This window comes from Melozone crissalis, unplaced genomic scaffold (genome assembly GCF_028551555.1).
Source record: "Melozone crissalis strain CALT ecotype California unplaced genomic scaffold, PUWL_Pcris_2 ptg000036l_1, whole genome shotgun sequence".
Classification (NCBI taxonomy): domain Eukaryota; kingdom Metazoa; phylum Chordata; class Aves; order Passeriformes; family Passerellidae; genus Melozone; species Melozone crissalis.
Window position 1 is genome coordinate 10,583,424 of NW_026535814.1, and position 14,381 is coordinate 10,597,804.

At 44.0% G+C, this 14,381-nt stretch overlaps 1 protein-coding gene across 2 annotated transcripts in view; it reads left to right on the top strand.

The window, feature by feature from the left end:
- The first annotated feature begins 10,200 nt into the window (after positions 1–10,200).
- NUP155 (nucleoporin 155) overlaps positions 10,201–14,381 on the top strand; it is a 28,763-nt gene continuing 24,582 nt past the window's right edge. For both annotated transcript variants that reach the window (XM_054283450.1, XM_054283451.1), the window contains exons 1-5: positions 10,201–10,408; positions 11,409–11,546; positions 11,867–11,963; positions 13,056–13,126; positions 13,955–14,047. In XM_054283450.1, coding sequence (XP_054139425.1) covers positions 10,273–10,408; positions 11,409–11,546; positions 11,867–11,963; positions 13,056–13,126; positions 13,955–14,047 — 535 coding nt within the window. In that variant the 5' untranslated portion in view covers positions 10,201–10,272. The remainder of the gene's footprint in view (positions 10,409–11,408; positions 11,547–11,866; positions 11,964–13,055; positions 13,127–13,954; positions 14,048–14,381) is intronic.

The window sequence follows — 14,381 nt, forward strand, 5'->3', positions numbered from 1 at the left end:
ATTGGCCCATTACAGTTCTGTCCAGGCCGGCTCGTTTCGCTGGGGGTAGAGGGGGGGGGATGATGCACTTTGCTGAGGTGTAATAGGGTACATTGAGTACCGTATTCCTTATAACTACCCTTTAAACCCCTTTTACAATATAATAACCAAACTAACAGTACATGCTTAACAATTACCAACAGTTTCTAACCTATTTTTAACTCCTACTTTTCTCAGTTTCTCGTACTGTACAGGCATATTTCTGGCATTCTGATCACTTTCTTCTTTTATTAACATTACTTTTTGGCCATTTTTCCTGTCTACGTTACCTTGTAGCACGATGCTGCTTTGGACAATGCTGGTTGCTATCCAGACTAGACATGGAATTGCACATGGTAGTAATATTACACTTGCTAGTGCACACACCACAAAAACGGCCAATTTCTTCCACCATTTAGCGTTCCAGGTGAACAAGTTGTCCTACCAATCAGATTCTCCAAACAAGGGAGTCCATGTATTTTACAGTTCAGTGGGGAAGTCTGGGGGAGGTAGCCCTTTTTCCTTAGTTCTTCTAGGATTGTTGTTACTGTTTCTATATATTTTTGCATTGTCATCCCCGCCTGTAGGTGTTCCCCAATACTGCATGGGGTAAGCAAGAAAGGCAGCCCAAACAACATTTTCTAAGGAGAGACCTCTAGATCTGTTCTAGGTCTCGCTCTCATTCATAATAGGGCTGTGGTAAACATTTGACCCAATTCCATAGGGTTTCTAAGACAAATTTTTTTAAGATATTCTTCAAGATTTGATTCGCCCTCTCAACCGTCCCAGAACTCTGAGGGTGCCAAGGGGTATGTAACTCCCACTTTATGCCCAGGGCCCTGATGACCTGTTGCAGAACACGAATGGAAAGTGGGGGCCACGGTCGAAATAATAATACTTACTAGTCCATATCTCTGAATAATTTCTTCCAATAGAACTTTTTCACAGTTTGGGCTGTCTCCCTTCTCGTGGGGAATGCTTCAATCCAGTTTGATGGTTAACTACAGCCAATAGGTGATTGAGCTGGAGTTCATTCAGTAAAATCAACCTGAATACTCTGGAAAGGTCTTATGGCTAATTTCCTCCTTCCCAGAGTGGCTTTTTGCATCACCTTTTTGTTGACTTTTTGGCAGGTTAAACAATCTCCTGACAGATCTGGCTATTTCATATATTCCCATCCCAATGTAATATTTCAGAAAATGATCACATATTTCTTGTGTTCCCCAGTGACTTAATTGGGGTATCTCTTCCATCACTTTCCTGGTTATTATTCAGTTGAATATTTGTCGCCTGTCTCAGGCCCACCACTTCCCATCCCCTGTTTTTACCCCTCCCATTTTCTCTATTTCTTTTCGTTCATTGTCGTTGAAAATTGATACCCCCTCTTCCCTTATTTTTCCCTGGTCTTCCTTTACCCTTAGGACTATGACTGGGTCCCCCATTTCTAAGGCTGCGTCTTTGGCTGCCAGGTCTGCTAATTTGTTTCCTTGGATTTCAGAGGTATCCCCTTTTTGGTGGCCTTTAAGATGGACTATGGTAATTCTTTTTGGTCCTCTGAGGGATTCGAGTACTTCTCTCATCAGACTTTCATGTACCAGATCTTTCCCTTTTGAGTTAAGGTATCCGCTCACTTGCCAAATTTTTCCAAAGGTATGAGCTATCCCAAAGGCGTAACAAGAATCAGTGTAGATTGTCCTTGTATTGTCTCCTAATAAATCTAAACCTTCTTTAAGGCATATATCTTACAACTTTGTGCAGAGCAATTTGAGGGTAATTTCCCTTTTTCTTTGATTTCCCCTGCTTCAATAATGGCATATCCTGATGCCCTTTTTCCCACTACAATTTGAGAGGATCCATCTATATACAGGGCCCTTCCATATGGTAAGAGGTCTTCCTCTAGGTCTTCTCTTACTTTTGTGTCTATCTCAATTAGCTCTATACAATTATGCTCTAAATTTCCCATTGGTTCCCTGGTTAAGAATTGAGCAGGCTTTAAACATTTTGAGGTGACAATCTCTAGATTCTCAATATTCATCAGGGTTATTTCATACCTCAGGATTCAGGTATCTGTTAGCCACTGAGGAGCTTTTCAGCTTAACATTGTCCTCAAGTCGTGGGTGTGTGTACTTGAATCCTCCTATTGAATGTAAACTTTAGAGTGCCTTCTAATAAGGTAGCTGCGGCTGCCACAGCTTGAATACAGGCTGGCCACCCTCTTGCCACTGGATCCAATAATTTTGACAGATAAGCCACTGGCTTCCTGCTTCCCCCAGTTTTGAGTTACTACTCTATACGCTATCCCTTCATTAACATTAACAAACAGATCAAATGGTTTTCTTAAATTAGGCAGACTCAAAACTGGGGCTTTTGTTAATCAAGCCTTTAAGTCTTGGAACCATTTGGTATCCTCCAGAGTCCAGGCTACAGGTTCTGTGCTTATTAATTTTTTATACAAAAATTCTACAATTTGAATATACTGATCAATCCACAATTTACAATACATTAGACCTAATAGCTTTCTTACATCTCTTTCAGTCTTCAGTGGTGGAATTGACAGAATCCCCACAACTCTTTCAGGACTGAGCTTTCTGTACCCTTTCCCAATTAGATGCCCTAGGTACTTTACCTCTTCTTCTTTAAATTGGAGTTTTTTCTTTGATGCTTTCAATCCTTTTTCTCTCAGAAAATTTAGTAAACTTATACCTGCCTGTTAGACCTGTTCTTGATCTTTGCCTGATATTAGTAGATCATCCACATATTGCAGAATTTGTATTTCTTCCCCAAGTACAAAGGACCTTAAAAGATCCTCTAAGGCTCGTCCAAATAGGTTAAGGGACTCTGTGAATCCCTGTGGGAGGCAGGTCCACCTAAGTTGTTGTTTACGTTTGCACTCTGGATCTTCCCATTTGAAGGCAAACCAGTTCCTGCTCCCCACCTCTAATGGACAGGCCCAGAAAGCATATTTCAAATCTGTTACTGAGAGCCATGCATGCTCTCCTGGAATTTGACTGAGAAGAGTATATGGATTTTATACAATTGGATATCTGCAAATAGTTAGTTTGTTAATTTCCCTCAAATCCTGCACCAATCAATAGGTTCCATCAGCCTTTTTGACAGCTAGAATTGGTTTATTATGTGGTGACATGCATGGTTCTAGTATGCCTTCTTCCACGAGTCCCTGTATCACAGGTGTTAGTCCTTTTTGGCCTTCAGCAGAGATGGGATATTGTTTTACCTGAACAGGGGGAAATTTCAGACTGCTTTTCTATCTTGGGGGTATTTAGCAACCCTCGCCCTCCCCCTTCTGCCCAGGCTATTGGGCTAATTTCTCCCATATCCCGTTCAGTTAATAACATTATTTGGGATACCACCCTCCCCTCCTTTGGCACTACTCCAATTCTGATCTTTACTTGCAGGTCCTGCCCCAATAAGTTACAACCTAGTTTCAGGATATAAAGGAAATCAGCCCTGCATTCCTTTGAATTCCTTTTTATAATTATGGTCTCTGTAACCTGGGCTCCAAACTGTTCCCCTTTTGCTCCCTGCACTTGGCAGATATTTTTGCTTAGCTGAGCCCCTCTGGGGAGCTTCATCACACAGGATCGATCAGCACCTGTGTCCACTAAAAACTCCTATTCTTCGCTCTGGGGCCAATTTCTAAGTTTACCAGGGGCTCTATCTGGTGTCCGATCTCATCACCCAGAGTGTAGAGATTAGACACCCCTAATCATCATTCCCTCTCAGAATCTTCTCCAGGGTGTCCTGTTCTCTCTCAAATGCTTAATCCATTTGTAATTTTTTATAGGACCGCTTAATGTGCTCTTTTCCACTGCAGTAATAGTAAACAGTAAACAGTAAATACATCATCTAATGGTGGTCTTTTCCATTGACCCAGCTTCCCTTTATTTTCCCCTCACCCTTGGCTCCCCTCTTCCCATTTCTACACTTTCTCTTGCTACCACCACCATAATTTTTGCTTCGGTTGTGTTCTTCTCCTCATCTCTCCTTAAATAAATTTTCAGAGCTTCCCTTAACAGATCATTATTTCCCCTTTCTTGCCAGTCTTCCAATTTTTCTAATTTCCATCTAATGTCAGGTCAAGCTTTGGTAACAAACTATACTTTAAATAATACTTGGCCCTCTGGTCCATCAGGATCAATGCTGGAATGTAGCTGAAAATTTTGTTTTAATCGATTTAGCCATGCCCCTGGGGACTCATCCTTTTCTTGACTCCCATCAAATGCCAATTTGGTATTACTGCTTTTGGGTACATATTCTTTTATGCCTCTTGTAATTAGGATCCTGTAGTCTTGCATGTTTCTTCAGCCTTCTTCCTGGTTAAGGAAGTTTCTCTGGCCTTCCCCTGGTTAAGAACTACAGGGAGTTTTTGCTCTCCAAGGGGTCCAGTCCAATTCTCCTTCTCCCAGATCTTTATCCCTGCTGATCTTATGAGGCGTATCTCCTCTGGGGAGAAGAGGATGTTGATAATAGCATCCAGCTCCCCCCAGGTATATATATTGGGACCCAGGCTGATCTATTTGCTGTGCTGTGCCAGCTGGATGTTCTGTTAAACTAACTAGCTCTTTCTTAAATATCCTTACTTCAGAAGCAGCCAGGGGTGCATTTACAAAACCTATTCCTCCTACCCCCTCACCTAGTGAACTTCCCTTAGAGGAAACAGCCTGTCCAGATTTACCTCTGGCCTTACACCACTTTTTGATCTGGTGTTACAGTAAGGGCCAGCATCTAAAGGGTCATTTGACTGGCTCACTAATTCTTTGATATCATTTTGGGAGGGATCAGTTGTTAGGTTGCAGGATATATCCAGAGGTTTTTTCTCAGGGAAAGGCGTTGTATTCCGACTTACAGGTTGAGCAAGCTGCAGGTTAGTGGGGGTAGGAGACGGTGGGGAAAAAGCATCAAGGGGGGTATATATATATATATATATAGGGGAGTGGGTTGGAGGGGGTAAAAATGACATGGAGATTCCGTGAGGAGATAAAGGAGAGGCAGGGATCATTGGAGGGGATAAAGATAAGTTTTGAGAAGCAGGAGGTTGGTGTTAAGTGAGGGGAGTGGCTTGATAGATTGAGGAAGAGTTGGTGGGGACAGGCCCTGAATCTGGTCGCCTCTAGTGTCCGTTCACCTGTGAGGCTGTCTGCGTGTCAGCGCTCAAAACCTTCCCCGCAGCTCCCCACTCGGCCGGGAAGCTGAAGCTGGTTTGCGTGTGACTCACTCTCTTTCACCACGGCTCCCCACCTGCCCGGGGAACAATGGCTAGTTTGCAGGTCACTAATACCTTTTTCCACAGCCCCCACCCGCCCGGCGAACAGTGCCTTGTCAGGCTTTAACGGGGCCTGCCCGGGTGCCGCAACAAGGAGAGCTGAGGGGGGCGCCTCACTCGGTCTTCCCTCTTTTGTTTCCCTCCGTTCCCAGATGGTCTCCTGGCGGAGAGCCAGAACTTTGGTAGTAGGAGTTCCTCATTAACTTCGGGGCTCTGAGCCGCTTGAGCTGCTGGTCCCGTCTCAAACATGCACACACACACTCGTCCCCCGTCCCCTCGGGCCCTCCCCGGCCGTGGATGGGTGATACGTACCGGCTCTGCTGTGGCTCACATGTGCCTCAGGCCTTTTCCCCTGGATACCGACACAAGGTCCCTCCGTGGAGGACATGTGGCAGTCCCGTCCTTCGGCTGGGCGAGGTCGTAGCAAGGGGGCCGAGGGCCGAGCAGGAGCGTTCCCGTCGCGGATGCTGCAGCGCCGGCGCTGCGTCTTTTTGGGCAGCGATGTCCCCGATGTACCAGGTGGAGCCGCACAGCTTCCCGGGTCGGATGCCCCTTTTTATCCTGCGGTTTTTTGTCCCTCTGGATTGGTTTCTGTTTGGATCCTTTCATTTGCATGAAGGTTTAATTGGCCCATTACAGTTCTGTTGGCCCGCTTGATTAGCCAGTTCTGTCCGGGCTGGCTCGTTTCGCTGGGGCGGGGTGCTGCACTTTGCTGAGGTGTAATAGGGTACGTCAAGTACCGTATTTCTTATAACTACCCTTTAAACCCCTTTTACAATATAATAACCAAACTAACAGTACATGCTTAACAATTACCAACTATTTTACAACAGTTTCTAACCTAATTTTAACAATTCCATCTCTTCCTGTCCTGGTCACCAGGGAGAGGGCAGCGCGTCCCCGAACGCTGCTTCCCATGAGGAAAGTGTCCACAGCCTGAGGCTCCCCCTGCACCTTCCCCAAACTCAAGAGCCAAGTGACCTCAGCATCTTAAATCTTGGCCTCAATACTCTTCATCATCTTGGCCCCCATACTCCTGACACACTCTAACAGTGTGATGTCCTTAAATTGAGGCACCCAGAACTACACATAGGACTCAATATGTGGTGTGCAACCCCACAGCACAGTGAAGAATGGGATCGTCACCTCCTGGACTGGCCAGTGGTGCTGTGCCTGATGCACTCCGTGACGTAGTTGGCTCTTTTGGCTGTCACTTGTGGCACACTCTTGACTCATATTCAACTTGACATCAACCCAAAAACTCAGATTGCTTTTAATAGAGATACAATCCAGCCTCTCATCCCCCAATTTCCCTGTGCAACCACAATTTCCCTGTCCTGTGTGGAGAATCTGGCACTTGTTAGATTTTAGATGATTGGTGATTGATCAGCTCTCTGTCCAAATCTCTGTTAGGCTCCTCTACCATAAAGGGAGTCAGCAGCTCCTCTTGATTTAGTAAAATCAGACTTAATTCCTGCAACCAGATCATTTTATAAGAACATTAAAGAGCACTGTCACTAAAATTGAGCCCTGGGGAACCCTGCTTGTGACTAGGCACTAGCTTCTTAATCTTGAGAAGACAGAGAATTTCCTCCTTTGCCATTATGTTGATTTCAGCTGGGTGCACTTAATCTTCACAGTGGGTAGTACAAGGCTATGTTTTGGATTTGTGCTGAACATAGTGATGATAATATAGAGGTATTTCTGTTGTTGCTGGGTAGTGCTTGTACAGAGCCAAGGCCTTTTCTGCTCCTCAAACTGCCACACTGGAAGGAAAGTTGAGGGTGCTTAGGAGGTTGGGAGGAGACACAGCCAGGATAGGTGACTCAAACTGACCAAACAGATATTCCAGACCAGGTGACATCATGCTCAGTATATAAATTGAGGGGAAGAAGAAGAAGGAGGGAACATTTGGAGTGATGGTGTTTGTCTTCCCAAGTAACCATTATGCATGATGGGATCCTGCTCTGCCGGAGATCACCGACCACCTCTCTGCCCATGGGAAGTGGTGACTTAATTCCGTGTTTTGCTTTGCTTTTGTGTGTGGCTTTTGCTTTTCCTATTATACTCTCTTTACCCACAAGTTTTCCAGCTTTTACCCTTCCAATTCTTACCCTGATCCTGGCAGTGGGGTAGTAAATAAGCAGCTGCTTGGGGCTTGGTTGCTGGCTGGGCGTTAAACCTCAACAGTGATGTAAACCCTGCAGGGTTTGAACTTTAACTTTATAATCTTAATTTGGAAAGCAGAGGTTGAGGGTGGATTTCCTTTCTTGTGCCATGTGCCTCTGCCATAGGTGAAGCTTTCTAGAATGGATGCTGGACCATTTGAGGAGCAGAGAGTCAGTGCAGTCTAGGCAGCATACATCACTTACAAACCAAACCCTCTGGAAACCAAATTTTCTCCCAGTCCAAAAATATCCTGTGACATTTTGCGAATGCCAACGCTGTTCAGAGCAGACACATCACTTAACAAAACCTCAGCCTTGTTAAGTTAAAAACTTGATACAGTCACACTGATGTGTCACCACAGATTCTGGAAAACAGCAGCCACATGAAGCCGGTGCCATGCAAAGGCTGTTTACTATGTTTTTACACCTCAGCTCTGAACAGAGGCACTGTGCACGCCTTGGGAGTCCCCACGTTGTCCTGAACATGGGCTTGTTACCCAGTGTGCAGCTTGCACACTGAAGTGAGGCATTTTTATTCCTGTATTTCTGTTTGTTTATTCTTGCTTGTGCAGAGTAGGGAGGGGGCCTCCTGATAATCAGAGCTTCACACTGTTTATACATTTTAACAAAGGTATCAACATTGATCAGTTACAAATTACATAACTTTATTGACTACTATTCAAACCACTATTTGCTGGTTGTATATCTCGTTTCTCATGGTTATTAGTGCAGGTGCTGCTCTTCTAGATGAGTCTGGCATCTCTTTTGAGTAGATGGCTAATGGGACGTGATCACTCACTCCTGGAATAACCTTTCATCCAGTTACTGCTCAGTCCTGCTGACTTCAGTTCTGGTGGTTTTTGTTCCCCCAGCCCATTCACCTTGGGATTGTCTTCTCTTTTCCTCAAAACAAAAGATTTGCCAAGTGTACAATGTTCACAATGCAACTGCACAATCATTACTGTCCAGCCAGTTAGACGAACAACCAAAAAAAAAATTGCAAAGTTTGACTCAAACCTGTATTCAGATATTGAGGCGCGCCAATCCGGAGGAGCCTGATGGTTTTGACTTGTATGAATGCACACAAAATCACAGAATCACAGGATTGTTAGGGCTCGCAGGGACCTCTTGAGGTCATCTAGTCCAAGCCCTTTGCAAGGCAGGGTCACCTGAAGCAGGTTACATATTCAGATAAGGTTCAAATGTCTCCAGACAGGGAGACTCCACAACCCCCCTGGCATTCTGCTCCCATGCTCTGCCATCCTCAATGCAAAAAAGTTCATCCTCATGTTACGCTAGAACTTCTTGTGTTTTTGTTTATGGCCATTGCACCTCATCCTATCACTGGGCACCACTGAAAAGAATCTGGTACTGTCGTCTTGGCACCTGCTTTTGAGATATTTATATACATGAATAAAATCCCCTCTCAGTCTGCTCCAGACTGAGACAGGCCCCGTTCTCAGAGGCTTTCCTTGTATTGAGATGTTCCAGATCTCTAATATTATAATATTATCATTATTTCATTCTATTATTTATCAATATTTTAATAAATATAAACAATGAATAAATTATATAAACATTTATATTTATAAATAATAAATAGATTATAAATATTTTATAAATAAAATATTTATTTATAATATTTATAAATAAGAACTCTTATATTCTATTAGTATATATAATTATTACATATATATCATACATATCTAAATTATATAAATTTTTTATTTTCTTGTATGAGAATAACTAATATTATAGTAGTAGTAGTATACTACTGCTACTACTACTACTGTCTTTGCTGAACCCTTTCCAGGAGCTGCTTGTCTCTCTTGGATTTTCCTTCCAAATCTGCATGTCTGAGCTATACTGTCATTCCACAGTACCCCACTAAGCTGGCAGCAAATAACCACTGAATTATTTATATTGGATAAGATCTTTGAGATCAACGGATCCAACCTTTGATCCAGCATATATGTGATATATGTGTGATGCTAGACCCTGTCTCTGTCTGGGCTGTCACCAGGGCCCAACCAGAGCTATTGTGCCTGCAGAGCAGGCAGGGAACTGCCCAGGGCCCCCTTAGAGGACAGGAGCTGCCTCCCACTGCGCTTCTTGGGGCCACCCTGTGCCTTCGAGGGGCTACAGAGCAGACCACACCTGTCCCTCAGGTGGCCCTGAGGAGGCCGGTAATGCAGCAGCCCCAGCCAGCCTGTTCGAGCATATCACAGCTGTGATGGGTCAGGCTGGAGAGGCCACTGTGGGTCATCTGGTCCGGCCTCCCTGCTGAAGCATGGCCATCCCAGAGCACATGGCACAGGATTGTGCCCAAACAAATGGGGTATCGCCAGTGAGGGGGACGCCACAGCCTTCCTGGGCCATCTGTTCCAGTACTCGGGCACAATAAAGTTCTTCCTCATGCTCAGGTGGAACTTCCTTTGCATCAGTTTGTGCCCATAGTTTCTTCCCCTCTTGCTAAACACCACCGAGCAGAGCCGGGTTCGTCCTCTTGGCACCCTTTCCCCCCTCTTTAGACATTTAAGCACATTGATGAGGTCCCCTCTTGGTCGGTTCTTCTACTGATCCTCTGTGGCAGCCACCACCTTCCCTCCCCAGAGGCGCTGGCCGCCTGTCCTTCCCTTCCCTTCCCTTCCCTTCCCTTCCGCTCCCCGTTTCCCGCCGCCGGAAGCGGCCTGGCGCGCAGGGCCTGCCGGGATTGGGCGGGCGGTGGAGCGGCGCGAGAGCGCGGCCCCGCCATCGCCGTGTCGCCGCCGTCCTTCTGTCGCCGCTGTCGCCTCCGTCGCGATGCCAGCCGCCACGAGCCCGACCGCGCCTGCTGCGCAGGAGGCGCTGGAAATCGCCGGTCGCATCATCGACCGGCAGATCCAGGACGACCGCTGCTACCCGGACTTGTCGGAGCTGCTGGCGGTGCCGGCGCCAGGTGAGTGGGGAGCGCCCGCCCGGGGTCCCTGTGGCCTCGGGCCCCGCCGCGGGGCGGCCTCGGCCGGCACGGCCCGGCTGGACGCGCGGGCGGTCTGTGGGCCCTGCTCGGGGACTGGGGCCGGGTGTGAGGAGGCGTCTCGGTCGCGGGGTGGGGTGAGGCCGTGCGGTGTCCGCTTCAGTGCGCGGGGGAGAGTTGTGGATGTGAGGAGGGCAGGAGGGCTGGGTTTCAGGTGCCTTCTGTCCCTCGGAAAGGTGACGGAAACGGCTCTAATTTTCCATTCTTCCTGTTGGGAGGTCCCGTGCAGAATGCTCTTATGATAGCCATGTGCCCACCACCATGCCTAAGTTGCACGCAGCCTGGAAAGCTCTCTTAAGCTTGACTTTCTTTTTTGTCTGCAGCTTTGTGTTACGGTATATGTACTCCCACCAAAAATTCGTTTTGTTCTGCTTAACACGTGGAGGCAGCATTTCCTTCATAGTGCTGACTGGTTGGCAGAGTGGGCTCCGCAGAGGCATTCTAGTCGTATATATGCAGAGGTGGCTGGATGTCAGCAAAGAGCATCTGCGTTCTGGTGTGCAGGGATGGCATGGCCACAGTGCAGCTGCTCTGGCAGCGTTGTGAATACACAGCACATGAAACAGTGAATATATATAGGTGTTTTAAGTCGGTCCTGCGAGTACAGGCAGCCGTTCTAAGTGAAGGAATGTGCTTCTGGCCTGTTCATGTGAATGTTTGGCCATACAATGAATACAGACCTGCAGGATATCACAGAAAAAAGGGGCTAAAGAGTAGGCTGGAGTCCAGGTGAGTTATTGTAAGAGTTTGTTTGCAAATCTGTTTGCTCTTATCTCATTTGAGACTTAGATTTATTGTTTGTGGTTTTGCTCCTACAGAAACCTCTGTCCACGTGTATCTTGTGAGTAGTGATACTTACGTGTTTAAAGTCTTTGCAGCATCAAGGCATTTTATTTTGTTTTTGTTTTGTTCTTTCTTGTAGGTAGTCCTACTGTATCTGGCATGTCAGATATGGATTATCCCTTACAAGGACCAGGTTTGTTGTCAATACCCAATCTTCCGGAAATCAGCTCAGTCCGCCGAGTCCCACTTCCACCGGAGCTAGTGGAGCAGTTTGGACGTATCCTTATATAAACAAATGTCATATATTGTGTAAGAAGTAATATTAGAAACAACTTTCCTCCATATTTTTCTTCCCCAATCTTTTTGTCAGACTCCCAGCAAAAACTTTCAATGTTGTTTGAGTTGTCTTAATAACACTCTTAAGTGGTAACAAGGTGCATTTGCGTAGAGTTGTTGGTGGAATTGGTTTCTAAATGAAGAATAGAAGTATGCAGTTTGTGTAATACTATGTTTTAATGATTTTTTTAAAAGGCTTTGAAGAGGATTTTGCTTTTGCTACCCAAAATGCATTTAATCCTTACATCAGCAGTGCTTCAGATATGCAGTGCAATTGTATGATGGGAGTATTTCCAGAGATAAGCAGAGCTTGGCTGACCATTGACAGTGACATCTTTATGTGGAACTATGAGGATGGGTATGTAGAGAATGCATTCCTGATGTTGTTCTGTTGGAATTATATCAGAAGTAAGCAACTGGAGCAGTGGGAGGTTGTTTACTGGAAGCATGGAGATGTGCTGTTCATGTTAACTGATCTTAATTCCTTTTAGGCTTTACTGAAACTTTTGAATAGTAAGCTTATAATGATCTGTAAGAGTTAGTAATATTGCTGCCCAAACCATCCACAGGTGAGAGAAAGGAAAATGTATTTCCTTTGGGTCAGACATAACTAATATCCTAAAGTTACTGCTCTTTTTATGCAAGGGCTTTGCTTGTCCTGAAAAAGGAGATAAAAATCCCTCTAATTGCCTAACTTTTATGGGTAGGTTTAGTAAGTGCTGAGATGCACGTGCAGTGACAAGTTATTGCCACAATGGTCAGTAATAGGGCATTAGTATTTTGAAGTATTGTAATTCACACTCTCCATCCTTGCTTATTGTATGGATGCATAAAACTGAAAATAGCTCAGTACATTTTGAAATGGCATTGGTCAGTTTATAGTTTGCATGTTTGCGTCTTTATTTGCCCACATAGTAAGCATTTGTGTAGTATGGATTGCTTTGTACATATTGTTGCGTTTCCTAAAAAAAAAAAAAAAAAGCAAAGTTCAGAATAGCTACTCTGTAAATTTACATTGTGTCAGAGCGTATGAAATACATTCCCCAAAGAAAACAGCACTGCATGGTGTTAGTGGTAGATAGTGGGGAAGAAGTTGGGAATTTTTGCATCAGATAATTTTCATGGGGGAAAAAAAATCCCATGAGATTTCCTTCTCTTGTTGTTAATCAGTATTGCAGATCCTTCTGTGTGTAATTCAGAGTAGACTGTATGAATTAACTAGACCCAAAAATACAAAATGCCAAAATGCTGCAGTTGGATTGGCTTTGAAAATCAACTGTAGGAGCTTCAAGGATGTCAAATGACCTGCTTTCACTGGAAGTGAAAGATGTAGATGGCTTCAAAGTGTTGCAAAAGCATTAATAATTTTTAAATAATTGGTTTTTTTACTTTGTTATTATGTGATGTTAAATGACGAATTTCATGCAATTTTTTGTGTCTTTATTGACAGAGGAGATCTGGCTTATTTTGATGGCCTCAGTGAAACTATTCTTGCAGTGGGCCTTGTGAAGCCAAAAGCAGGTAAGGAATACTATGAAGATATTAGAATTGGACAGTACTGAACCTTCTGTGTATTTTTTCAGTCTTTATGTATATATGCATTTGTATTTTATATAAATAATGCAGTGTACGGTAATATAAAAGCCAGAATATGGTTCTGGGTTTTATACATGAATAGATATTAACATGCATATGTATTTAATGCATGGATGTGGCACTTGGTGCTTATGGTTTAGGTGACATGGTAGTATACAGTCTCAAGGTTGGATTCAGTGGTTCTGGAGGTCTTTCCCAGCCTTCATGATTCTATGTTATGTGTAAATCCGTGGTTTGTATGTATATATATATATGTACACATAGACTGTATGGGTTTGTTTTGATTTTAGAAACATTAAAAATTAATTATGAGCCCAAATAATGTATAGTTTAACAATTATTTTCACTGATAAGCTTGCATTTTTTTTGCCACATCATGCTTTAACATTTCTTCTGTTTATAAATTTACATATTCAAGTGATAATTTCCATGAGATTCTGGTTTCTAGCCTTCCCAGTTTCAGTATTTGTTGCTAAGATAACATTAAGGTCAAAGTTGAATTGGCAAATGAGTTGAATTTAAAAGAAACATGTTGGCAAGAGAAATGTTGTTGTAAAGGTCCTTTATTTCGTGAAGTGGAAGTTGAGCTGCTGGCTGATACTCCTTTCAAATTCTAGAATTCCACAGATCATTAGGCTTAACATGTGACTGTTCAGTCTAATGAGTTGATATGGCTTTCCAGTGGATTTATTTGCTTACATCATTGTGATCAGAGAAGCAGGGTGCAAACTAAAATTTTCCTTTTTTATTTAGGTATCTTCCAGCCTCACGTACAACACTTACTTGTTCTGGCTACTCCTGTGGATATTGTGATTTTAGGGCTTCATTGTTCTAATATACAATCAGGTAATACTCTCTTCTCCCCTGTTCCCAGTGTGTTAATTCCCATGTATATTTACACATGGCAGTTTTATTAGTGGTCATTCAAAAACATTTAAAAACCCCATGTGCCAAGTGCCTTGCTTGTTTTTAAACCTTTAAATCATGTTACAAGCAGGGAAGATAATTTTTATGGTGTGTGCACTTGCTGGATCATGGACTTCATGAGAAGCATTGAGTTTTGTTACTCACCTATTTAATGTAATAAAAGCTTTTCAAACAAGTGCTCCTGTTAATTAAACAGCATATTGGAGAGGGAGAGAAGATAGGTGCATGAGTCTTGAAACTGTGAATAGAAGTC